The 27,092-nt window shown below is 35.9% G+C and overlaps 2 protein-coding genes across 3 annotated transcripts; one reads left to right on the forward strand and one right to left on the reverse strand.

Annotated features, from left to right (window-relative positions):
• Nucleotides 1-515: 515 nt before the first annotated feature.
• On the forward strand, nt 516-13,190 carry LOC121805749 (pre-mRNA-processing protein 40A-like). The gene is made up of 29 exons (XM_042205732.1): nt 516-667; nt 877-935; nt 1,172-1,240; nt 1,350-1,613; nt 1,698-1,892; nt 3,014-3,087; nt 3,356-3,425; nt 5,409-5,461; nt 5,595-5,652; nt 5,725-6,062; nt 6,148-6,220; nt 6,558-6,656; nt 6,731-6,799; nt 6,876-6,953; nt 7,053-7,139; nt 7,418-7,452; nt 7,531-7,636; nt 8,223-8,303; nt 8,394-8,486; nt 8,658-8,711; nt 8,790-8,906; nt 9,059-9,157; nt 9,966-10,013; nt 10,102-10,194; nt 11,240-11,347; nt 11,467-11,531; nt 11,628-11,730; nt 12,387-12,695; nt 12,800-13,190. The coding sequence occupies exons 2-29, from the start codon at nt 903-905 to the stop codon at nt 12,932-12,934; spliced, it is 3,006 nt and encodes a 1,001-aa protein (XP_042061666.1). The 5' UTR covers nt 516-667; nt 877-902; the 3' UTR covers nt 12,935-13,190.
• Nucleotides 13,191-13,592: 402 nt separating this feature from the next.
• Nucleotides 13,593-17,201, reverse strand: LOC121805750. 2 transcript variants are annotated; one of them, XR_006051523.1, is made up of 4 exons: nt 16,590-17,201; nt 15,007-15,293; nt 13,976-14,096; nt 13,593-13,907 (listed from the first exon to the last, which is right to left on the reverse strand). XR_006051523.1 is itself a non-coding variant. In XM_042205733.1 (3 exons), exons 1-3 carry the CDS (start codon nt 15,310-15,312, stop codon nt 13,609-13,611), a joined length of 726 nt encoding a protein of 241 aa, XP_042061667.1. In that variant the 5' UTR covers nt 15,313-15,486; the 3' UTR covers nt 13,593-13,608. The 2 variants fall into 2 exon arrangements, 1 of the variants encoding a protein (XP_042061667.1); XM_042205733.1 differs by lacking the exon at nt 16,590-17,201 and having other exon boundaries at nt 15,007-15,486.
• Between the last annotated feature and the right edge of the window lie 9,891 nt (nt 17,202-27,092).

Here is a 27,092-nt window from a genome sequence, read left to right on the forward strand (position 1 = left end):
AGAAAAAATTAGTGAAATATGAGGTCCACTTTTTTATATTGGTTTTATAATAAAATGTTAGTAAAGTGAGTAAGTTGAATGTGAGACCTACTTACCATTTATGATAAAAGTGAAATGTGACTCTTATTGTGGGACGGACCAAAATGACAAAATGTGACTTTTATTATAAGACGAAGGGAGTATGAAAAATAGTGCAGGCCTCACGGAGTAAAAAAAATACACAAACTTATTCCAAACAATAAGTAAGTCTGATTATAATGTGTACTACTCCTTCCACCAATATAAAATTGATAAAATAAGAGAGATGTACAGAGAAAAAAGTAAATAAAGTATTATTAGTGGAGAATGAATCCCACCTTATTAGAGAGAAAAAAATTCCAAAATTAGAAAGTCTATATTCTCGTGGGACGGACTAAAAAGCAAAGAGTGCATATTCTTGTGGGACAGAGGAGAGAGTATATAAATTTGCTCGAGTCGGGTATGGGCGTTGGACCGGATTTTGGTATTAGGCCCGACCCATTTAGCTCTGTCACCCAATGCACTGAACATTTCGCACGAGACCCCTTTGAATCGAATATTTCCGATTTGCTCCTAGGGTTTATATCTCACCAGACAAGAGATTTCTTTATCTGAAACTGTTTATTCCCGTCGATTTGTTTCTGTTCCGGTAACTATACATATACCAGTTGATTATCGTTGATTGATGGAATATTTTTGGTTCAGTTTAGGATGACTTGTTGTTTCACTAACAAATGCATTAAGTTGCTCATTATTTGATTATGGATTACGGATACGTAACTGTTGCTCTCTCCTTGCATATCTATATGTATTGTATGTTGCTCAATTATAATTTTTCTGAGGTGTTCTTGCGTGCAGGTTTGTGAAGTTAGCTCGCCGCAGGCATGGCGAGTAACCCGCCTCCATCTGGTTCACAGGTAGACTTCCGGAGCATTTCTTGTTAAATTTGGGAAATCCTTGTAGTAATGCTGTTGTGTATGGCTAGCACCAGGACTTGGAGACTCTTGTAGTTGTGGAGTTGTTTATTTCCTTTTGAAGCGTGACTAGATATCAATCTGGGAATTGTTTACTATGTTCATTTTGAGGTTGTTGAAATTTTATTTTATTTTTATTTGTGAAATTGATCTCTTTGGACTCTTGCTTTCTTTAATAGCCACATTGGTCACATCCTGCGTCTGGATCCATGGCTCCTCTGAATTTTGCTCCTCCATATCCTATGCAAGTATGTAATTCGAACATATATTGAGTAAAGAAGAATATTTTGTTAATTGTTTCTCTGTGTCAGAATTATGTCAAGGTTGTTGCATCATTGACATGTATGTTTGCTACAGTTCCGTCCTGCTGCACAGGCGCCACAAGGCCAACATTTTATGCCGCAACAAACTACATCACAGTTCCATCCATCAGGACAACCACAAAATATGGGAATGCCTCCAGGTCAAGGTCAACCAATGCAACAGTTTATGTCACGGCCTTCACAACCTGGCCACGGTGCTCCATCCTCATATCCTCAAAGTATGCCTATGCCATCAGGCATGGCACAGCCTCAGTCAACTCCTCCAGGCCAGGGAGTTCCATATTCGTCATCACATACTGTAAGAAAATATGCCAATATATTCTTGAATCTGTCTCAGGAATACTATTTTTTCTTCATCTTATTTATTTTATTCCTCTTCTAGTATGCTCCATCTTCGTTTGGCTTGCCCCAGACAGGCATCAGCATGCCACCCCAGTTCCAACCTTCCTCCCAAATGCCTATGCCTGTTGGTTCTGCTGGGGCACAACCGTGGATGCACTCAAATCAAGGTACTCCTGTTGTTGCACCACTGCAGCAAGGCAGCTTGGAATCCTTCCCCACCACTGCAACTGTACCAGTGAGTGTCTTTATCCTGTTTCTGTTTCACATTAAACCCTCAAAGGGATCCTTTTCTTACAATTACTATTTATACCAATTAGAGTGTCAGACATGTATAAAAGTCAATTGATCATCGGTAGTTGATGTATTGCTAAGTTCCTTTTCTACCCCCCTTTCAGTTATGTCTGCATAATTAATCATAGAATCTCATTTATTAACACTTAACTTGCAATTTGAATGGATTTTTCATTCTTTTATGTTGCATGGCCACTCTGTCCGGACATGACAATGTCATTGTTCTTACTATTTTCATAACATGGTACACGGCTTGTTGATCGATTTGGGATTGCCCTATTTTTTGTTTGACCCAGGGAATGCCTTTCTGATGACATTGATAGGTTGGAGGTTTGTGGTTGTTCAGATTATCTAACTTACCTGTTTGTTGGTAGAGCTAGTCGTGAAGCCTGTTTGTTGGACATACATTATTATTGTTGTATGCACTATTATATGAAGTGGACATATTTAAAAAATTGAACAGTTGAATCGGCAAATATTATCAATGATGAGCAAATTTTCCCCTAAATTCTATATATATGTGAAGCATGTCATGACCTGTATATGTGATGCAATACCTATAGTCTACAAATATGAATTATGACATACGCGGGTCTGTCAAACCATGATCAGGGATTTGTATAATGCTGAATCCAACCCTGATTCCATATCATACCCGTTTGTGGTTTAGTTGGTTAACAGGTCTGGGTTGGGTTGTATCATGCATGACTGGGATTTCTTTGGTATAGGACTATCAGTTAAACCATATCCATCTCTGTCAAATTTTTCATGACTGCCATAGCCATCCAAGATCCGCATCGATGTTGCCACCTCTCCAGAGGGGGTATATTTAATGTTCCTTAGTTTGGTATATTTAATGTTCCTTAACAAGTAGTGGTTCATTCACCTTCTCATCTTCAACTTTTAGTTACCTGCAATGCTGTTTCCACAGTGCCATTGATGCATTATTTAAAATTTCCACGGAAGTTCTTGACGACTGTTCAATTTGATCTAGCATAGTCCATTTCTTTATTCCTTTATGCTACCCCTGGCATGGGTTTAACCTCACTCTGTTATTTTTTGAAGGCTGTTAATGGCTCTAGTTCTGCCCAACAGTCTGCGTCTGATTGGCAAGAATATGATGCTGCTGATGGCAGAAGGTAATTTGATTCTTTGATTTTGTTAAGGAGACATGCTCTCAGTGATTTGATAATTTTACCAAACATTTCTGTCGGACTTTTGTGGCAGCTTGATCTGCCACTATTTCACATTTTAGAAGGCCAAGTTAGTTTTGGGTTCATGTGTTGTAAGAGTTAAATATTAATTCTATTGTTAGTGTGTCTGCATTTGAGTATCTTATGGGTGCGGTTTCATCACTTTTTACTGCCATATTCTCTAATTGGTATATGCAAATGTGTATCTGCTCAGGTATTATTACAACAAGGCTACAAAGCAGTCTAGTTGGGAGAAGCCTCTTGAGTTGATGACCCCTCTAGAGGTGAGTGAATATCTAGTTTTGTCATTCCCAAGAGATCCTTGATAAATTTTATCTCATTTCTGAGTCATTAATTATTTTGCTCTGATCTCGTGCAAACTCTGTCCTATGTCGTGGACACTGAACATTGTAGACTTGTTTATGTATTCTCGTTTATTTGCATGTCCTTCAATGGTTTGTAGATGTCATGGCTAGTCAGGGGAATATAACGACTGCTCTTTGTCCTAATGTGAAGACGGTTTCACTTTCTCAAGGCAGGCAACAATTTGCTATTTTCATTTAAATGTAATGTTGGGATTTAAATTTTTCATGATAGTGACCTGTGGGTGCAACAGTACCCAACTATATTGAAAAGTACAAGGTCTATTACTTATTTAAATATAGGCCTGTTTGGTTGAGTGGTGTTGCCAAAAATTGATTGAAGAATATATGCTTTGTTAATTGTCCATTTGGAGTGCAAATATACATTTTATTACTAAATGAATTTTGGTCTTGATTATAACAGCTTGACTCATTAACTGAGAAATTTTGTAGATTGAATTTGAGCTTCTACTTATGTTTGATGCTAGGCTCTTTTTATCATCCATCTTTTATATCAACATAACTTCAATGATATATATTTCTTTTTCCTTCAGTTTTTTAATTACATGTTCATATAGATTGATATATTGTTTATCAATACCTGTGTGGTGGTACCCTGTTTATCTAATTCCTGCATTTGGCGTCCATAGAGCACTACAGGTCCAGGTCTTAACCTAATGGCTGAATGTATGACCGGCACATTAGTGCATGATGAATTGATTCCGATTATTTTTCTTTAGCTGACTACCATAGAAGTTCTGTAGTGTACTAAATCTTTTGCAGACTTGTGATTCTTCAAATACGCGAACTTTAGAATTTTAATGGCTATGTAGGCACTTTTTTTCATTTACATTGAGTAATACTTAATCATTTGAAATTTGTCTCAGTTGATGTATTTAAAATTTCAAATGTTATCTATCCCCAACTATGTTGAATGTTTAGTGCTACTCTTGCCATAATGAAGTATAATAAACGCAATGAGGTTGGTGATTTTTAATCTAGATCCCGGTATAAAAGATATCATCAAGTTCAATGAACTGGATTAACACGTATAAGGCATGCCATGTTTTCAAATCTAGAAAGTTGTAGATTAAAGAATTTTTATCTATCAATATTAGACTATTAGTATTCATGACCTCACAGGAAATAATAATTTTGCCATTGATCTCAAGGCAAGAGTGTGGTGGTTTTTTGATAGTGTTTGCTGCTTGAGGAGAACTCCTTGTATGCTTTTCTTCGATATGATGAATTGAGAATATGGGGGTGTGGTAGAATTGTATGATTGTGTAACTGTTGGATCTTTTGTCTGATGATCATAGGATGAGTATTAATAATTCAAACAATGACTGCGAACTTTCCGTCCTTATTGTTTGTCAGAAGTTCTATCTACATTTGTCGCCTGAGGGAAGAAAAATTGAAGAATTATAAAAGCAATTGCTCTCCTTGATATATGGTTGAGATACAGGAACCTGGGCATGGATAAAATATAAGGAGAAAAGCCTCTGCTGTGAATATCATGCATGGGCATATAAATTGAAGGGTTACTGATATTGAATTTGACATGGGGGGAATGAATCTCGTTTACCTCGCATGTGTCATTTTTCAATTTTATACTCTAAAAACTAGGAACCTTAAGACATTATAGACTATCTCAAATTTCCTAAAATGCACTGGTTTTACTAATTAATACTATCGTTAGGCATTGCTTCTTTTAGTTGGGAGTTTCTTCTCGCCTTAGGTTTTATAGGGGGTGATTCTTATCCTATACCCTACTACTAAGTATTTTTACTATGTCATTTCCCGAGTTATGCACGGACAACCCTCATTTTGAATCGAAGATTCTAATGATATTTCTTGCCTGCTTTGGTTGGCAAGTTATCTGATTGACAAAATCTGTTTGGACAGAGAGCTGATGCATCAAGTGTTTGGAAGGAATTCACTACTCCTGAGGGTAGAAAGTGAGTCTGACTAGATTCCCTTTGGCTTAGCAAGTTTTCAATATTTTTTGCTGAATTGAATTTATCCTTTACAATATGTATTCAGTGACAAGTAATACATGCAAAGTTATCACATCTCAATGGTACTTCACAGGTATTATTACAACAAGGAGACAAAGCAATCAAAATGGACAATACCCGATGAATTGAAGGTTTGTACGGAAATAATTTCTTTTATATTGCTTTTCCTTCTGTTGAACTAATCCTCACTCTTGTGCTTCCAGTTGGCTCGTGAACAGGCTGAAAAAGCTGCTGCTGAGACATCACGGCTGGAAATGAATGCTAGCTCTGCACCACCCACAGTTAGTGGTTCTTCTGGTGAACAACTACCTGCAGCGGACAACTTGCCAAGTTCCAGTACATCAATAGGAGCTGCAGTGGGTTCGAGTCCTGTCCCAGCTACTCCAGTTGCTTCTGATGCTAAATCTCCCATTGTGTTGGCCTCTGAAACAGGAGTCATTCCTACAGCGCAGACACCTGTTGCAAGTACTACTGGAGTGTCAGTGGGAGACACAGTGTCATCCTCCCCTTCTGATGTTCCAGTTAAATTGTCAAGCGCGAGGTTAAGGCCTATGTATGAAGTTATTTGGCTGATCACTGTACAGGTGTTTAGAGGCCTCATTGGTTTCTGTTTGAAAATGTTTCAGGTTCAGCTTGGAAAATCCTTCATCACAAGTGGGGTCAAGTCCCTCAGTCGGGGCTTCGGTCCAAGATGGAGAGGTATGACTAGTTTATTGAGGCATTTATTTGCAAACCATTTCTCTTACCCTAGTGATATATAGTTGTTGAGATTGCTAATTTAATCGGTTAAACATTTTTCTTGCTTTCTTTGCACCACTACTTATTTTCTCTCACAAATACAATCCCCCCTTTACACTTTTTTGTTGTATTATTTTACCTCACAAAAGTCTTCAAATTGTAGTCATTCCTCTCCAAGTTCATGCAAGTTTCTTTTGTTGAAGAAGACATAAGACTATAAGAGATACTACAATTTTCTGGTATACTTATTATTTAGCAAAAAGTACCTGTTGATAATTGTTTTTCCGTCCATTTTTAGGAAGAGAAAAAAGAAATTGCTGTTGCAGCTAAAACAAATGTGGCACCGGTTGAAGAGAAAACAGTGGATGATGAACCTGTCATATATGCCACCAAGCAGGTACTTACTTTATAATGCTTCATCAATTATTACCACTAACATTATACAGGTATTTATGATAATTGCTTGTCCAGGAGGCGAAACATGCATTTAAAGCACTGTTAGAGTCTGCAAATGTGGAGGCTGATTGGACCTGGGACCAGGTGGATTGAATTTTCTGCTTTGTTCTTCTATAATTTCTTTGAACTTTTTATATGTTGATATACAATGCTGTATCAGGCTATGAGGGTGATAATTAATGACAAAAGATATGGTGCTCTGAAAACGCTTGGCGAAAGAAAGCAAGCATTCAATGAGGTAATCACTCGTGTGAATAAATTACTCACATCTTCCTGCATATTGTAGGTATAATTTATTTAGTGTAAAGTGTTTTTATCGTTGATATTTGTTTTGCAGTACTTAATGCAAAGGAAAAAGATAGAGGTCGAGGAGAGACGTCTCAGACAAAGAAAAGCAAAGGAGGAGTTTATGAAGATGTTGGAAGTAAGTATTAAAAACGTATTCTACATTTCGCCGTTATTGTGTGATTTTGAGTATGTATCTTTTGATAATCTTACACGTGTTGGCTTGGAACAATTTCTTTTGCATCTTCAGAATATAACACTTGGTTCTTGCTTTGATTTCTATCATTCTCTATAGAAACATGGCTCGCCCATGGACAGCGTGTTTCTGTTTGAGTATATTGCTGTTTTTGGTTTACAGTATATATTATATGATATATATTATATGAGACTTATTTAGTCTTTTTTTGTCTGCCTCAGGAGTCCGAAGAACTCACATCATCCACACGATGGAGGTTATTCACACTTCTATTTTTTTCTTGCTCTGATTTTATTCAAGGATTTTTTGGTCTAACTTCTTGTACCACAACCAGCAAAGCAGTGACAATGTTTGAAGATGATACCCGGTTCAAGGCTGTTGACCTAGAAGTGGATCGCGAGGATCTCTTTAGAAACTATCTTGTGGACCTTCAGAAAAAGGTACGCAATAGATCTTATTGTCCTTTTGAGTGTTGAAACATCTTCTAGAAGCTTACATCCTATTATCTCTTCAAATTATTGAAGTAATATTTTAGAATATATAAGGGAAGACACTGTAGCCACCAATGTTAAATTATTGCTGGATGGTAGTATTAGAGACAGTGACCGGGATTTGTCTGAATATCAGGCTAAATACTGTTCTTCACCTTTATATAATTTATGAATTATGAATATAAGAATATGAGTTTGTTCAGTGATTGAGGGACAGCTCTTGTTCTGTGCGATGAATCATGGATTTCAATGGAAGTATTCTTGTGGTCTTTATATTTGAGATTAGGTTTTTGGTATGGATAATACACTTTAGAGGATGTAATGTAAATCAGATATCTGATATAACTTGCATGAGTTGAGTTCTGCAAAACAGAATCTACACGCTGCCTACTTCTTCAATATCTAAGAATCAATTTATAAAAGGCAAGCTGTACTATTGAGTTGTGTGTGGTTTTAATCAACTTTTATCGCATGTTACATAAGCTGCAATGGCCTTGCGCTTGAGTTCATATTTATGCGTGGCTATCTGTTCCAGGAGAAGGCAAAGGCTCAGGAGGAGGCTCGTCGAAACAGGCTGGAATTTAGGCAATTTCTGGAATCATGTGATTATATCAAGGTGCCTTTGCTTTGTTATTGAGCTTTTCACCTTTTCATATGTAGCGGCCTCATCCATTCTAACATATTAAAGTATTATTTTTTACGTCAGGTGGATAGCCAGTGGCGGAAGGTTCAAGATCTTCTGGAAGATGATGAGCGGTGTACACGCCTAGATAAAATAGATCGGCTTGACATCTTTCAGGTGAATTATGATTGATAATAAGGCATCATTCTATGTAAGGGGTCCTTATTGTCTCCATAATATGCCTTCAAGCACTTTCCCTTTCAATCAAGTAATTAGTTATTCGAACATGTCCTGCATCTGAACCTACAACCATATTAATAATTACTGCCATGCATGTTGCTGTGGCAGGATTATATTCGTGATTTGGAGAAGGAGGAGGACGAGCAGAAGAAGATACAGAAGGTATTTCTATGTATATGCTTCTTTTCAATCTCTTCTGCTCATGTTTGCTTTGATTCTGATAAATTTTTGCATATCAAGGAACAACTTAGACGAGCTGAGCGTAAAAACCGTGATGCATTTCGTATGATGTTGGAGGAGCATATTGCTGCTTGCACTATTACAGCGAAAACATCCTGGCGGGATTATTGTCAAAAAGTACATATATTGTCTTCATTCCTAATCATACATATTAGCACCTTTTTATAAGAATCGATTAGTCTTTTGTTTCTGTTTTGGTTTATGTTTATTTACTACTATATGTTTTTGTATTCTTGTTTTTTATGTTTATGTTACCATTTTCTATGAAGGTCAAGGATTCTGAGGCTTATGAGGCGGTTGCATTAAACACTACTGGCTCCACCCCCAAAGATTTGTTTGAGGATCTAACAGAAGAATTGGAGAAAAAGGTACTTATACCTATTGTCACTAGGCTACAACTAGTTGTGTAGTTAATTGAGTGGCCTTGGGACCTACAGTTCTGAAGTATGGATCTGGAAGGACTTTCTATTTTATCTTCCTGATGTTATTGAACTGTTACCGGGATCCCTAATAAATTATTGTAATTTTCTGGATGTTGCATGACTTATGTGCTTATATCTCATCCATAGTCTATATCATGTTATTATTCTTATATTTGTTTTCTAACTTTCTAGTATGTTACAAGTTCAAGTGCCAGATTTCTCTAATGTTATGCAAATTTTCCTAGCTAAATTCTATATTCTTTTAGTTTGATTCATTCATTGGTAGGCATATTTTGTTCCACTCAAGCAATACTGCACTATGAGATTTTTTCTCCTTTTTGTGGTTTCTCATGATTGCGTTTACAAGAGAATATATATGCCATCCACCGTTTGTGAGAAACTTTTGTGAGCTCCACTTATGTGTGTTGCCCGATTAGCATAATTCTTTTTTGTGAGTGGTGTTAAACATGAGCGGTGCTGACAAATGGTTCGGACGGGAGGTTGGCAGTGTATCATCTATGCATATGCTTGTGTGTTAATCTTTAATGTTTGATGCTACACAATGAAAATCTAATTATACTGGCATATATTTCAATTGAGCAACTTATAAATTTTATTAGGTATTTATATATTAAATTCAGCATATATTGCTTGAGTAAACACTTTATATATTTCTTTCTCTCACTATTGGCTATCCTTCATTTGATGGCTAACGACCCCATATATTCTGCTGGTGCCTTTTACTTGTGTGCAGTATGATGAAGACAAAACCCAAGTAAAGGATGTTTTGAAGCAGGAAAAGGTAGAATGTGGGACTTCCATTGCCTCCTTTCAGTCTATTATTGTGTTGATAGTCTGAACCTTAACCTATTGCTTATTCTCAATTTTAGATTGCAGTTGCTTCAACGTGGACATTTGAAGACTTTAAGTCTTCTTTTGGAGATAATACTGTTTTGTCCTCCATATCTGACATTAATTTGCAGGTATCAGTGTTTTCACTACTCATTTTTCTTTTTTCTTTTTTTTTGAGAAACAGTGAAACACTACTCATTTTCCTTAACAAAAGGTTTCACAGTCATTTTTTTACCATTGATAGTTAAACTCGGCTGTCTCATTGTTTTTGCTGTAGAATGTGAGACCTGAATTTTTAATCGTCCTTATCCTAACTTCTAATTGAATCAGCCACAATGGCTACTACCAATACACTCCCTCTGTCCCGTGATAACATGCACACTTTTTCGTTCGTCCCATAAACACATGGACATTTCATTTTTCCCCCTTTTTTGCACACTACCCCTACCATAAATTGTTACTCCCTCCGTCCCACCATAAGCGAGTCACTTTCCCTTTTAGGGTGACCCACCATAAGTGGGTCATTCCCTTTTTAGCAAAAAATAATACATTTTCTCTCTCTTACTTTATTCTCTCACCTACTTTACTCTCTCCACTCTATTTTTTTCTATCTCCTATTTTACTCTCTCCACTTAACTCTTTTAATATCAATTTCTTAAATCACTTATGGCGAGGCGGAGCCACAGAGGGAGTACAATAATACCTTACTTATTTACTATTACAATTCATTGTACAATCTTAACAAATACCCCTGAAGTGGGACCTTTCTCCACTCACAATACAAGTAACACTAAAGTGAGACCCTTTCTCCACTACTAGTACAAACAATGTTGGATTAGTTAAAACCCGTGCCCATGGACTTGTGCATGTTTTTATGGGACAGAGGGAGTAGTACTCAATGCCTCCCTATTTTTGTTTGTGTATGAGCGCTTGTCTGCTTGTCTGTCTGTATTTTTCATGATATGGGAGCTTTGAAATTAAAAAAATGTGGTTTTTTAGTAGGCAAAATCTTGTTCTCTTCAAGAAGTTTAGGTTCTTCAAGTTTAGATTGCTTATTTCTCCATGTGCCAACCTCATCTCAACTTTTGATATTTTGAATTTACTTGGACATTTGAAGCTAGCTGTGAACTTTGCATATCATTTGAGATTTCTAATTGCGTCCATGTGATATTGCAGCTAGTATACAAAGATCTTATTGATCGAGCTAAAGAGAAAGAAGAGAAAGAGGTTAAGAAACATAAACGTCTAGCCAAAGATTTAACTGATAAATTGAGCACCATAAAGGTACTAGAGATGTGCTTGATGGTGGAAGGAATTATACTTAGTTCCAACTTCCATCTACTCTTGTCCCAGTAAATTTTTCATAATTTAGCTTATTCTTACTTTTATTTACTTCATCTTAGGAATTAAATATGCTATCCACGTGGGAGGAATGCAAACCGCTACTTGAGGAAAGCTCAGAGTACAGGTACACTTTTTTCAATTGGTTAGGAAATGCCTCGATCGGTTTTGAGAAATAGTACTAATTATTTTCCTCCATCTGATTTTGTTATGTGTTCTCTAGGTCCATGGGAGAAGAAGACCTCTGCAGAGAAGTATTTGATGAATATATCTCTCGTCTACAAGAGAAGATGAAGGAAAAGGAGCGAAAGCGAGAGGAAGAAAAGGTAATTAAAAACTTAAATTATCTAATTGCAGATTACTCAACTGAAATTTATGTACCTGCTGGAAAAATATTTTTGACCAGTAATTGAACTGAACTTTGGGGAGTAATTGCATCACATATGTATAATAGCAACTATTCCTTGGCATTCTATGATTTTTCCTTGGGTTCTCTTGTTACATCTGGGAATGGATAGATGCTTATGGTAAACCTTCTATTTATCAATATATTGTACAAATGTCATCATAATAATCTCAATTATATGAGCATTTGTCACATGACATCCTTTAGATTTTGCTGGCCTGTTCCATGTGTTAACGGAAGCCAGTCTATTTTTCAGCACGTCCTAGATTGGTTTAAATGTCATTTAGCTATCTTACGATGCGATTTTTTTCTAAGAACTTGCTTGATCCGGTATTGTGCCTAATTTGTAGAGCGCCTTCCACATCACTAGCAGGAGTAAATACATATAGATGGTACAAATGATGCCTTCCACATAAGTAGTGGAAACATTTCAAATTATGATTTGTACTGTACTGTAGTTGATAATGTATTGCCGAACATACTGATTAGCTGGAATATTGTCTGGGAATTTCAACTAATTAATCGACCACTTTGATGGATTTCCACTAACTGTTTCCCATATATGCTTCTTTGCAGACGAAAAAGGAGAAAGAGCGGGAGGAGAAAGACAAGAGAAAAGATAAAGAAAGAAAGGAGAAAGATAAAGATAGGGACTACGACAGAGAAAAGGAGAAGGGGAAAGATAATTCAAAAAAGGATGAAGAGACTACTGAAAATGTGGATTCTGTGGAATCTCATGGATACAAAGATGATAGAAAACGGGAAAAGGAGAAAGAGAAGAAGCATAGGAAGCGGCATCAGAGCACGGCTGATGATGTGAGTTCAGATAAAGAGGAAACAAAGAAGTCCCGCAGGCATGGCAGTGACCGTAGAAAGTCAAGAAAGGTAAAGCAATCACCTTGACCCTTCAGCATGCATATTCACCTCTGTATTTGGATAGCTTATCAGTGCAATAATCTAATACACTTGTTATTCTATCTATCCTTTAGCATGCATATTCACCCGAATCAGACAGCGAAAGCAGGCATAAAAGACACAGAAAAGATCACCGTGATGGATCGAAACGGAGTGGTGACGAGGAGCTGGAAGATGGCGAATTGGGTGAGGATGGGGAGATCCAATAGACACTTTTGTCCATTTTGTTCATCGGGCTACTAGTTTTTGTCAAATCACTAAAGCTACGGTATTGAGAACACCACTAACATGATAACGCTTGTTTCTATATGCTTACCCCATACTTGAATATCCCCTGTTTCCAAATTTCCTTTGTTTCAGGATGTTTAACCTCTGGGTAGTTTTAGTCTTTGTGTGTATTAATATACTTTTTGTTAGACAATACACTTCGAGATTTGAGATGAAAATATGTTCCCCTATTCTATATCTAAAGCATGTTGAATTGTTGAGCTGGTTTTTAGGGTCTCGAAGTAGGTAGTGTTTGTATTTTATTAGCTTCACCTTCCAAATGCAGCTTCACTACATCATTTTTCGGAGTCGGGTTAGGAGACGATGACTGGTCTCATCTCACTCTTTGAAGGGGAGATTGGTTTAAATGGGTGGAGTTTATACTAAGCTTCCTTGATTGTGTATATATTTGACGCAGTCACCGAAGATATACTCCTACCATTTATATGTTGTTTGTGGTTTTTTTTAATTGATGGTGAGGCTGACTAAGTTTAAGTTCAATATTCTTTCTTAGGTATTTGTATATTTTTCTGGATTTCATTCTTTGCTCGATGCGCTCGAAACAAAAGTAATTAGAGTACATTATTTAAATTCTTTAACTTTAGAACCACGAAATTTATGCCATGAAATATTTCCAATCCAGCCATGTTATTACAATATCATGGATAACATTTTCAAGTATTTCGTTCTCAATCTCCATAGAAATCTCCCATTTTTGTTGCTCAAAAACAGCATTTTCTCCTTTTTCCTTGTTCTTTTCTATCAATTCTTGCCGCACTATTTGGTCCAATGCCATCTTGTTTACAATGTATTTGTTGCATGGCTCTGGTTCTCTTGATTTTCTCGTAACATAAAGTTGTGGTTGCTTCAATTTGCATTGTGCTGTTGAGCTTAAAGTCTTGATGCTGCCTTGCTCTGTTGAAAGATTGAGCCATTAGTTCTTGATTATAAATTTGAGATTTTTTTCAGGAATGACATCTTACTGTAATAAATTGGTGAATCTTGATCTGGATCTGTTTCTCCGAAGACGGAGATTGGACTCAGTTGCTGCTTGCTGTCTTCTTCCTCAGCCCTCGATTTGGAATTTGTGTCTGCATCTTCAACCTGTGTTGGAGCTTCATTATTAACCATATACTTTTGCCACATTCGAAAACAGTTGCTAGTAGCACATTTCTTCTCATGACATTGCAAAAGGCAAGTTACGAAGATGAGAAAATGAAAAATCCAAACGGAAAGTACTCCTCAGGTGAATTGGTAGAGAATAGAATAAGAAAGAAAAAGAAGTGTAAAGTAGGAGACAATAAAATTTATGAAAAAAAAATCCATAAAGAAATACTGATTCAAATAACGAGGGACATATGGGGTATAAGTATAACATTAGTTCAAAAAACAAACATTAATAAACGTCAACAATATCACTAAAGCAAGCAAAATATTGGATGTATATAAGAAAAGTAGAAGGAAATGGGTATCACATACTAATTATAACTTTATTCACCAACTCATCCTAGGTTTTTATATGAGAAAACATTGAACGAATATGGTTAGCATATATTGTGACTTTATTCGCTAATTCATATGTTACCGCGAAATGTATCTATAATCAGAAATAATAAGACAAAATATATGAAATTAAATAAATAATAATTAAATCATTAGTCGACTAAAGTGGAGTGGGAAAAAATTGAATGTATAGTTGCCCCTGACTGACGAAGTTCAAAAAAGAATCGAGTCACTAGGGAGAAAGTCCGATGACTACATTCATAAGTCAAACTAAAAAAATTTCTCCACTCATCAAGATTAAAAAAGTTGCTACTCCATATAATGTGAACACAAATTTACATGTAAGTTAATTCATGCATACTATATGTTACAAACGGAATTTCACAATATGTTTTTGATGAATAGTAGTTTGCTTGAATTTGAAATAACTCATCAATAGTGATATTGCCGACCTTAACACCTTATAGTATTATTAACACAATGATTTATGTATAAAATAAGATGCTCGTACCTCTCTATCGAAGAAGCAATTCCCGCATTTAACGAACCATCTAATAGCTGACTCGGAGCAATGTGAGCCACCGCCATCAGATTCCGAGCAAGAGGCGCTTTCCGGCTTCACGGTAAGGAAATTTCTCGGGCCCCCATTGGCATTAGCCACGACAAGGCGGCTGAATGCAGCTCGAACAAAGTATGAGCAGTTTGGCGTCACATTTTTAGCAGAATTGTGAAAGGTAAGGCCTCTTTCGACAAGGTAAACTTCTAAGGCGAATGGCTCTTGCTGCTCTTGGAGAAAATCTGCAAGCAATTTAGGCATGGTCAAGGGAAAATGCTGCTATCTACAATTTAGATTATTTAGGTGGTTTGATGGAAAAATGAACAAATAAAGAGATAAGAAGATGGTTGTTGTTGGTTGATGAATACAAGGAGGATGGAGTTAGATAGTGATGCCAAGATTCAAATTTGGAGGGATGGGCTTTGACAAGTTACATTTTTGGATATTCATTAAATGTGACAAACATATGTCAATTAGTGTATAAGACCAAAATTTCTGTTTTAATGTGCCTCTTTAGTTATTATTAGTACTATGTAAGTTATTATCAAGCTAGCTAGATATAGCTATATAATAGTATATGAAATAAATGAACAATGAAACTGCAAAAATGAGCTCAACTATAGGTTTTTCACCTAATAATTAAACGCATGTAACAGACGGCATTAATTTCATATAGCTCCGAAACCCAATTCTGCATGTTGTGGTAGGGGACTCATCTCATGATATCATATAGAATTACAATTATATAAATAGTATCTGAATTTTATTGTTTACATATTTACGATCTATGGAAAAAATTATGAAAAGTCCATTGACTTTGAAAATTGAAAAATATCCAGTGCCTCTAGAAAAAAATTCATTACATGTCCTTTCTTGTCTTCCTATTTTTGGCATATCTTTTATTTTCTAATTATTTTAGATTGAAGATTACAATAAACTTGATTTATTATAAAGAAATTAAATTAATTTATTCTATCATTATGGAAATCATTTAAAATTTAAATTACATTCCTTCGATATAATTTGATAGTACATATTTTATTTTGGAGTTATTTTTCTAAAAAATAAAATCTAATTCATATTTCAATTGATTTGAAAGTTGTACTATAATATAGAAACACAAGATATATTCAATCATTTTTTGATATAAGTAAAAATAATAGGAGTATATTTGGTTAAATATTACTCCCTCCGTCCCAGATAATTTGTCTCATTTTACCATTTCGGTCCGTCCCACATAATTTGTCCCATTTCACTTTTTACCATTTTTTGTAGTGGACCCTATATTCCACTAACTCATTCATACTCACATTTTATTATAAAACTAATATATAAAAGTAGGATCCACATTCCACTAACCTTTTCAACTCACTTTTCATTACATTTCTTAAAACTTGTGCCCGGTCAAAATGAGACGAATTATCCGGGACGGATGGAGTATAAAGAGATTTGATATAAACACACGGCCGTGCATCATCAGGCTATATGTTATTCACAGCATAAATTTTAAATTTGGAAAAAAATCATACGCAACATACATCAAATATGGCCTTAAGCTGATGCAACGAGTTGGATCAGAGGAAGAAAATCTTGATGCTGTACAGATTTTGTGACTCTCGGCTTCTTCTTTCCTCTGTCGTGGTAGGTGATCCTTTTGCGTTAATTGGTTTTATAGTTTATGACCGCCTTTGGTTAGTTTATTTTTTTCGTTTGTGATAGATTTGTAGATGGTTGTCTTTGGCCTTGTTTGTTTTGCTAGTTTTCGAGACTTTTTTATATTTTGTGTCTCTCTGCTGTACAGCTCGCCCTCTTACTTGAGCATTTTAATTTATGAAAAAAATATAAATGCAAACATTATGCACTTAAATATCTTCTCAATTCATAAATAGAAATGCAAACATTATGCACTTAAATATTTTCTCAATTTAAAGATCCATCTCCAATTTCTAAATAATGATAGGAATCAATAATTTCTTGCCGAAGTGGATTTTGCTCTTCTGTGTATGTCCACCGTCATTGACGTTTAACCATTAGTCATGTGCCTACTAATGCCTAAACGTCAATTATCCAAGTTCAAATTACCATACAATTAAAGATAAATGTTGAAATTAATTGATATAGTAAAAGTTATTCTCTACATATATCAAGTTCAGCATCATAATCTCCATACAGCATATCAAAAATATTATATCTAGTTGAGTTATTATAAGTAACAAAATACACAGCACTAGAATTTTCATGTCCAAATGCCTTTGTATCCGTACCTAATAATTTATCATCATTAATTAACTTAGCACGGATTTTAAGAAATATAATAAAAAGTGAGTTGAAAAAGTTAGTGTCATGTGGATCCTACTTTTATATACTTCGTATTAGTTTTATAATAAAATGCGAGTGTAAATGAATTAGTGGAATATATGATCTACTAAAAAAATGATAAAAGTGAAAGGTGACAAATTTTTAGGGACAAGACGAAAATAGAAATAAGTGACAAATTTTTAGGAATGGATGGATCTTAATTACTCCCTCCGTCCACGAATAGGAATCCCGTTTTTCCATTTTAGTCCGTCCGCGAATAGAAGTCTCGGTTCACTTTTACCATAAATGGTAATAGGGTTTCACATTTCACTAACTCATTTTACTCATATTTCATTTAAAACTAATATATATAAGTGTAACTCATATTCCACTAACTTTTTTTCACCCACTTTTCTTAACATTTCTTAAAACTCGTGCCGTAAAAAAATGAGACGGCGGACGGAGGGAGTATATCATAACACGCGTTATGCACAAGGGGAAAGAAAAAGTTAAAAAAGATGAACTCCACCAACCGTTTGTCTGTTATTTTTTTAATTTATGTTTGGTCACAACTTTAAATTTTCATTAATTTGATGGGACTGCATATCCATAGCTCATTGATGCCAAAATCTTTTTTTTTCCGTTGTAGTCTTTTTTAAAAATCTAACATATCTGATATGTATAGTGACATGCAACGATTTTTCCACACCATGACAATACACTCTAGGTACTAAAAAAGTGTAAAAGTTGATTTTGAAATGATAATACAAACTTTAGATCTTTGAATAAAGCAAATTGGATGTCCTAGATAAAAAAAATATATACATGCATGCATGAATATGATTTTCAATCATATCCAATAATCTTCTTTTGACCCATGTAACTTGGATGAACGTTTTGTTGCAATTATGATCTCTAAAGTTGGTGGAGCATTAGCTGATTTACGAAGGAATTTTTTTTATTACTATTTCTTGTTTTTAGTTAGAGTGAAGTACTATATAAATAATCCTTATATTTTTCAGCACCATTTACATGAATAGTCTACATATCTAAATGTAGTGTTTGAGGTCTTTTGCATTTTTTAGCCCTTTTTTATACGTCATTTTCTTCTTCGTTTCTTTCCTCGTTTACACACATCTTTCTCTCTCCTTTCAAGGCTCTCATCCCCTTTTAATTTACTTATTTACTGTAGTTAATTAAATAAAATATAAACTATAACTAATAAATTTTTACTGAGACAATAAATTCTAAATCAAGTTAATTTTATTAGGATGCAGAGTGCATCATTAACCCGAATGCAAACAAAATTTATTTATGATTTTGAGCAATTTTCCAACACAAGTTTTGCAACATATATTCACTTGCCTATTATATATCATATTCTTCCAACACGTAAGAATATTTTATTTTTCAAGTATACTTATCTAAAATTCCTTTATTTTCATTTTCATGCACGTCCATTCAAGATTCATATATAGAATAGTGATTCTCATGAAAAGCTGATTAAGATATGTGGATAATATTCAACTAGCACTATGTTGATTTTTATTCGTGTTTCAAGATTTTGTGTAGAATCTTCATAAGTTTAGGTTTTACTAGCCTTTGTTTGAGGTGACAAATGCATAATTGTTAGGTAAAGTTTTGGCCATTTTTCGGACTTTTATGGTTTTCGTGGGAAACTTTATTTTAACTGACGACGTGTCAAAATATTGGCTTTAAGACTAATTCATATACACATGTTCTACTATATGAGCTTATATAAATAAAATTGTGATTTTGGGAAATAAAATGATGCAAAGGTGTGGTTACAATTCTAATCATGTAACATATGTAAAACAGCCAAAATCATCACTCTCAACCACTAAAAAATGGGGCAACGCCACAAGCTCCCCCTAAAAACAAACAAACTCATTTCTGTTCTTCCAAATCCTCCACCAAAGATGGACAATAAGCCAACACATTTCACCATCAATATTTCAATAACATAAGAGGACATGCTCTTTACTAACCACCAATCAAGAAGTATAGATAGAAACTGTTTTATTTACCTTAGACAAGTATTTTAAATCAACTTCTGTATATTGTAATAGGACACACACGCGCATACATTATACATATATATGTATAGGATTTCATTGAGGTTTCTGTTAGGACAGTTGACTGCATATTAATTTGATATTGTCCGCTTTTGGTCAAGTTTGCTCGCACAGAATTGTTTTCGGGTCACTTCCAAAATTGGAAGGTCTCAAACTAATTGGAGTTGGACAACACGTATATATAGCTTCCAACTAATTGGAATTGGACAACACTTAGTTTCCAATTTCCCTCACTCATCCTGTTTGTAATCCAACAAAGTTTCAACGGGAAAGAGGATTAACTCGACTCAGTTATATACTGGGCTGTTAAATTTTTTCTTGTAACTCTAATACGATTTATCTCTTTTTAGAACCTTTTTTTTGTATTGTGTTGCAAGTTGTGTGATCTCACGCCATAGCAAGCGTATTATTTCTAACACTAATATCATTAACATGCTTATATTTTGTTAATTGAAATTTTACCAAATATATTAATATAAACATTTTTTGGCTAGACCAAGAATATCCATCAGCAGATACAATTACTATTCTCCGTATTGATTTGAAGGCATTTTCAAAAGGTGAGACAATTGACTGAAGGATTTAAAGTTGTTATATACCCAAACACAAAAAAAATGTTAGAAACATTGTTTTCATAAAGTGTATCTAAAGTTACTGCTTTTGAAACTTCTACCCACATTCTAGTGTAATAGAAATAGAGTCTAATTTTTATGGACATTTCAAAAAAGAACTTTTATTGATACAGTATAGTAGTCCATCCTCATATAGATATCACACTTAAGTGATGACACTAGATTTTAGAAGATGTTATTTTATGTGTTAAGTGGATAGAGACATTTGAAACGACACGTGTTTTAATGCCGAATTGATAAAGTAGGTGAGAAAAATTGGTAAAGTAAGAGAGAGGAAAAGAAAAATGAGTAAAGTAAGAGAGATAAGAGAAAAAGTAGTGAAAGTAGAGTTAGTGGATTGTGGGGTTCATATCCTAAAATAGAAAGATTCTAAAGTTTCTATTTTTAAGGAATGACCAAAATGGAAATAATTGATGTTTTAAAAAAACCGAGGGAGTATATGGTAAAAAAAACTTTTTCCAACAAATATAAAATGTAACATCCTTTGAAATAAACTAAAAAGGAAAGTGTGACATCTATTTTAGAATGATGGAGTATTATAGTAGTGAACTCCACAATATTATAAAGGCATATTGACACCTAATATCATGGAACTTTCAAAAAGTTGAATTTTTCCCACGAACTTTGAAATTGGCAAATAATATCACGAACTTTACCTTGAGTTTGTTATTTCCCACCAGTGAAAAAATTCCGGCTATATTAGTAGATTGAAGAACAAATTTAGAGGATGTGCTTCAAGAAAAACTATTATCAAATATTGAAAATCTTGAAACTCTCGAAATTGTTGTTGAGAAATTACGAAAAAAATCCGTATCATGATGTTATTTGCCGGAATTTTTTCATTGGTGGATGAAAGGACGGGGTTTCGCACGCGTGTCGTAAGCGCGTGTCCCTTCCTATTCAACAAGATTTATAAGTTCCCACTTTCCAACATACTATTAATTAGCATATGGTAAGTTAGGGTGTCGAACCCACGAGGAACGGTAGCATCCGTTATGTATTTCCACACTTAGAAAGGTTTTGGCGATGCCGCCACGCTCTAAATTGGGGTGGGAACTAAACTACGAAATGCAAATAAAACTTAAGCTAAGATTGGGAACTAAAAGTGAAAATAACATGCAAGTAAAAGAAAGCATTTAAACTGGAACGCAGACTGGGCAAGTTGATAAACTGGGCAGTTTGGCAGAGAAAATAAAAGCAGTGGCGAGAAAATTACAACACTTAGCGAAAATAAGAACATTCGGAAATAAAAACAGAGCAACAACTTGCATGAGCATGCCTAAGATTAGAGAGCAAAAGAGACTAAGTTAAAAGACTAAGGATAATAAACTAAGTGTTATCACCTAAAGGAAGCTAGAAACTAGGATTGTGACCTTAAAAAGTAGCTAAACTAATTAAGTCTTAAAAGCTAAACTAAATCACATGTAAGTGGAGGTTGAGTGCAGAGGTTAACTAAGCTAAAAGGGCTGCCAAAAGTGAAATGAAAGCATGTACTTGTTGTCTCCCAGCTTCTATTACCCAAGGTGTAAAACCATTGGATAAAAGATTACAACTAATGGTCCTTTCACTTGACTTTTTAAAAGCTAATTTTAACTACTAATCCTACACTAAAAGCACATAAAGGAAGTGAGAGAAGAGACTACTTGGCTGCTACATAATTAAAAATACAAGGAGAAACACAAAATCAACAAGTAGACTACCTAAACATGCATTGAAAACACTAAATGAAAAGCTGAAAATTAACCATTTAATAGAGATGAACAAGAAAACAAAGAGAACTTAACAATGGAGTTAAAATAACTAAAAATACGAAACCAACAAGATCTACACTAAAACATACATAAAAATAAAAGGAACTAGACAAGGAAAAATTACTACCTATTTGCTACTTGCAACATACGAAATATTTTCTCTTTTCTCCACTAAAATTTGAAATCAACAATAGCAACTTTGAAGGACATTTTGAAAGCTTAAAACAAACTCAAATCAATAAGCAAAACACTAACAACACTTAACTAGGCAAGAACCGAAAGTTAAAGCTTAAAAAAATAAGGATTTTCACAAGAACACAAGAACTAAGAGTAAAAGCTTTAACACTAGAGAAATAAATACACCAAAGCTCTTAAAGATAAGCCTCCAACAACCATTAACTAGAGAGTTAAGATATTGGAAACAAGTTTCAACACAAGTGCTACAAGAAACTAAAGCATTAAAGACTAATATCCACTACAAGCTTCAACCCATGGTGAACAAAGATCTTGGCTGCCTTGAAGTTGAAATCTCTCTTCTTAAGGAAGAGAGAAAAGTTTCCTAGAGAGAGAATAAACTAAACTAAACTAAAGCTAAGTGGTAAAGTGACTAGTGGTTCTTGTCCTTGGAAAGTTAAGTATTTTTAATACATATATCCAATAAAAGATATTTCCTTTCTTTTTTACTTTCCAAGGGAAGAAATGGGCGTGTGTAGCAAGTGGGATACATCCTTCATAAGTGTGTGGAAGTGGCTTTAGTCATTTTCCCGTCAGGTTCAAACTGGCCAGTCCAACAGCTTGGGCAGTTTGAGTCTTCTTTGCCTTCTTCCTACACTTTCTTCCATTTTTTCACATTTTGCCCTCTTTCTTGCATGTTTTCCTTTTCACGCCTTCATTAAGCAGCTTCCGAACTTAATGATCCATACCCTGCCAAAAAACATCTATTTTCATGCAAATATTCAACTAATAAGTGCGAAAAGTGATCGTTTCCGAGTGACGAAAACTAGCCTATCAGTGGAAAATAACAAACTCGGGGTAAAGTTCGTGATATTAGTTGTCAATTTCAAAGTTCGTGCGAAAATCCAACTTTAAGTTTCATGATATTAGGTGTCAATATCCCTATTATAAACGACAAACCGATATTTCAGATATAATTTCAGGAAGATCTCTACAATTTTTTACTAAATCCCATTCATAAATATACGAACCCAATCACTTCGGTAAAAAATATTGATTCTACATAGGCATGTAGATATGATTTTGGGGTAAAATTAAGGGCAATTAAACAACACAAAACCAAACTGAAACAGTAACAATAATAAGAAGGTTATGGAAAAGGACGCAAGTCACGCAACAGACACAGTTGAGAGTTTATAAAACTTAAAAATTTTAAAAATCATAATAATAATTAATAATGTTGATTGTTGAAGGCATATGAAGACAGAGATTATCATAATATTTTAAAGTAACTTTATCTGTAGTCACATAGTATTAATCATATGCTGGAGTTTAAAGAATGACACGATTTATTCGATTTGATAGATTAAACATGATTGCGTTATATGAATATTGTTTGATTAAGTGAATTTGTCCCAATATTTAATTTTTATAACAGTGTTATTTACATGGAATTAGTCAAGACTTATTTGTTGGGTCGTGATACCGCCGATCTCACACACGCACGAACGAGGAAATAAAGCACGCAAATGATATAACGTGGTTCGGTGATAATCCACCTACGTCCACGGAGAAGATGACCGGAATCTTATTGATGGAACTCTCAATACAAGAACTTCACACTCACAATCTATCACTCTAAGCAAACGCTAGCTAGTGCAAGAATTCTCTTCTAATTGTGTGTGTAATCTGTGTTCTGCGTCTCTCACTACTGAGCTCTATCGAGCTATTTATACAAGATGCAATCAAGAAATAAAATCCAACTAACTCTATTTCTCACAGTTAGTTATAACCGCTGCTCGGCTAAAACCGAACTGCCACTCTTGGTTAGCAACCGAACTGCATTTCTCGGCTATCACCCGAACTGCCTTTCTCGGTTATCAACCGAACTGCCTTTCTCGGCTAGCTCAAAGCCGAGCTTTATTTCTTGATCTCTTCTCGGAGCTGCCGAGGCTCCACCACTCGATCACAACCGGACTCAAAGCCGAGCTTCATTTCCGAGCTCAGAAGCCGAGCTCCAGTAGTTTGCATGGACACACTTTCACAAATCTCCACCTTGTCCTTGCAAAACTCCATCAATATCTGGATTCCCTTCTCAATCCTTGTTACAAGCTTCAACACTCCACAATCTCAACCAACTTCAAACAATGTTTGAATTTCGAAGTTGGCAGAGATTTTGTCAACATGTCTGATGCATTTTCTTCGGTAGGAACTTTCACCACATTGATCTTTCCACTTTGAATCTCATCTCTGATGAAGTGTCTCCTCACATCTATATGCTTCGACCTCTCATGGAACATTTGATGTTTTGCTAAACATATAGCCGAGTTGCTGTCACAGTTAATCTTTACTGCTCCCAGCTTCATTCCTAAATCTTCCAAGATTCCTTGCAACCATTTTCCTTCCTTTGCAGCCTCAGTCAGAGAAATATACTCAGCTTCGGTTGTGGACAGTGCAACCACAGACTGCAAATTTGATTTCCAGCTGATTGCTGTGCCATATAGTGTGAAGATGTAACCACTCTGAGACTTTCTGTTGTCTAAGTTAGCCGCATAATCCGAGTCACAGAATCCTTCTAGGACTTCCCTCTCCTCAGACCAAACTCCACCACCAAACTTCAAGCCAACCATGACAGACCCTTTCAGGTATTTCAGAATCCACTTTAGTGCTGCCCAGTGATCCCTACCTGGATCAGCCATATATCTGCTTGCAACGCTTATGGCATGAGCCACATCCGGTCTTGTACATATCATCAAGTACATCACACTTCCCACTATATTTGCATAGGGTATTCTGCTCATCTCTTCTCTATCTTCAGCTGTCTTTGGCATCTGTTCTTTACTGAGTTTGAAGCAGCTAGCCAATGGAGTGGATACTGACTTTTCACTCCTTACCTGGTATTTTTCTACCACCTTTCTGATATAATCAGCCTGAACCAATTTCAGTTCTTTCTTCTTTCTGTTCCTGACAATATCCATACCCAAGATTCTCTTGGCTTCCCCAAGATCTTTCATATCAAATCTCTGCTTCAACTCCTCCTTGACAGACAGCAGCTCACTCTTGCTTGATCCTGCCAGCAGAATATCATCCACATACAGCAGTAGATAGGCCAGTATTAGATTTCCACTTCTCTTGACATACACGCAGCTATCAAAACTGGATCTCTCAAATGCCATCAATTCCATCTGCTCATGAAACTTCTTGTTCCACTGCCGGCTGCTTTGCTTGAGCCCATATAGGCTTTTCTTTAACAAGCAAACTTTCTTTTCTTCTCCCGGCTTCTCAAAACCCTTAGGCTGCATCATATAGATCGTTTCCTCTAGATCTCCATGCAAAAATGCTGTCTTCACATCAAGTTGATGCAGCTCCCAGTTGAAATGAGCAGTCATGGCCAATAAGATCCGAATGGAAGTGTGCTTCACCACTGGAGAGAACACCTCTGTGTAGTCAATACCCTCTACTTGTGTGAATCCTCTAGCAACCAGCCTTGCCTTAAACCGTATGCTTTCAACTTCCCCCACCTCTACTTTCTTCTTAAACAGCCATTTGCAACTGATCAGCTTCTGAGTCCCTGGATCAGTCACCAAAATCCAAGTCCCATTTTTCAGCAAGGACTCTATTTCTTCTTCCATGGCCTTGATCCATTTCTGACTTTCCTTGCAACTCATGGCTTCTTCATAGGTTGAGGGTTCTGAAAACATGAGTACTTCTGCTACACATAGAGCAAAGAAGCTCATGTCATAATCTGAGAATCTGCTAGGTAGGCCTGCATTTCTTCTTGGATTTCTTCTGGCCCCTTGAGCTGCAGCAGCTTGCTGCACTGGTGACTCTGTGTTCTGAGTATGTTGAGAGCTAGTTGCTCCACCTTCTTCTTGATTTCCTGTGATCACAACATCCTCATCAGTGTCTGTTCCAGCAGATTCTCCACCAAACTCAAGGTTTTGCATTTCAGAGCTACTGCCACCACCAGAGGGCTTCCCATCATCTTTAAATGGCATCTCCTCTTCATTGAATGTCACATCTCTGCTCACAATGATATTTCTGCCTTCTCTATCCAAATTCCACAATCTGTATCCTTCCATCTTGGTATCCCAACAACACACATTTCTTTGCCCTTGGCTCCAATTTACTCTGCTTAATGTGTGCATAAGCAGCACACCCAAACACCTTCAAGGCTGAGTAATCACCTAGGCTTCCATACCATCTTTGATCTGGGGTCTCATTGGATATAGCAGATGATGGACACTTATTGATCAGATTAGCTGCAGTAGAGACAGCCTCTGCCCAGAATCTCTTTGGCATTCCAGAGTAGAATAGCATGCACCTCACCCTTTCTAGCAATGTCCTATTCATTCTTTCTGCCAGCCCGTTCTGTTGAGGATTTCTTGGCACGGTCCTATGCCTTCTTATCCCTTTCACCTTACAGAATCTATCAAACTCCGCAGACAGAAACTCCATGCCATTATCAGTCCTTAGATATTTAAGCACTGAGCCCTTTTCATTCTCATATCTAGCATGCCATTCTCTAAATTTTTCAAAAGCTTGGGACTTCTCTCTTAGAATGTAAATCCACACTTTTCTTGAGTAATCATCTATGATGGAGATGAAATACTTACCTCCACCTATGGATTCAGTTTGGGATGGCCCCCACAAGTCACTGTGGGCATACACAAATGGGGCTGATGAAGTGTGTTTCCCACCAGAAAATGGCAGCTTCTTTGCCTTTCCTAGAATGCAAGATTCACATTTCTTTAGGCTGTCTGATGCACTTAACTTCATCACTCCTTGTTTAGCCAGCTCTCTTATGCCTTTCTCACCCACATGTCCAAGCCTGGCATGCCATAGATGCAGGTCTTCTGTCTGGGCAAGATTCACAGCATCAACCACGGTTTCACCCAGCAAATAGTATAGGCTGTTCTTTCTCTGGGCCTCCATCACAATTCTGGTGCCTTTTGTTACTGTGAGGATCCCATCACCAGAGTTGAACCTGCACCCTTTTGACTCTAGCATTCCAAGAGATATTAAATTTCTCTTGATTTGAGGAATGAATCTGACTTCTGTAAGAGTCTTCATACTCCCATCCTTCATCC

This window comes from Salvia splendens, chromosome 5, assembly GCF_004379255.2.
Source record: "Salvia splendens isolate huo1 chromosome 5, SspV2, whole genome shotgun sequence".
In the NCBI taxonomy this organism is placed as follows: Eukaryota; Viridiplantae; Streptophyta; class Magnoliopsida; order Lamiales; family Lamiaceae; genus Salvia; species Salvia splendens.

What these genes read in the sequence shown, in the direction of transcription:
- LOC121805749 (XM_042205732.1), top strand. Translation starts at nt 903, where the DNA reads ATGGCGAGTAACCCGCCTCCATCTGGTTCACAG. An exon ending in ATAAATTGAGCACCATAAAG is followed by an intron (nt 11,348 to 11,466) that starts GTACTAGAGATG and finishes ACTTCATCTTAG; the next exon opens with GAATTAAATATGCTATCCAC. An exon ending in GAGGAAAGCTCAGAGTACAG is followed by an intron (nt 11,532 to 11,627) that starts GTACACTTTTTT and finishes TGTGTTCTCTAG; the next exon opens with GTCCATGGGAGAAGAAGACC.
- LOC121805750 (XM_042205733.1), bottom strand. Translation starts at nt 15,312, where the DNA reads ATGCCTAAATTGCTTGCAGATTTTCTCCAAGAGCAGCAAGAGCCATTC. An exon ending in ATTGCTTCTTCGATAGAGAG is followed by an intron (nt 14,097 to 15,006) that starts GTACGAGCATCT and finishes GCTCCAACACAG; the next exon opens with GTTGAAGATGCAGACACAAA. An exon ending in AGATTCACCAATTTATTACA is followed by an intron (nt 13,908 to 13,975) that starts GTAAGATGTCAT and finishes ATCTTTCAACAG; the next exon opens with AGCAAGGCAGCATCAAGACT.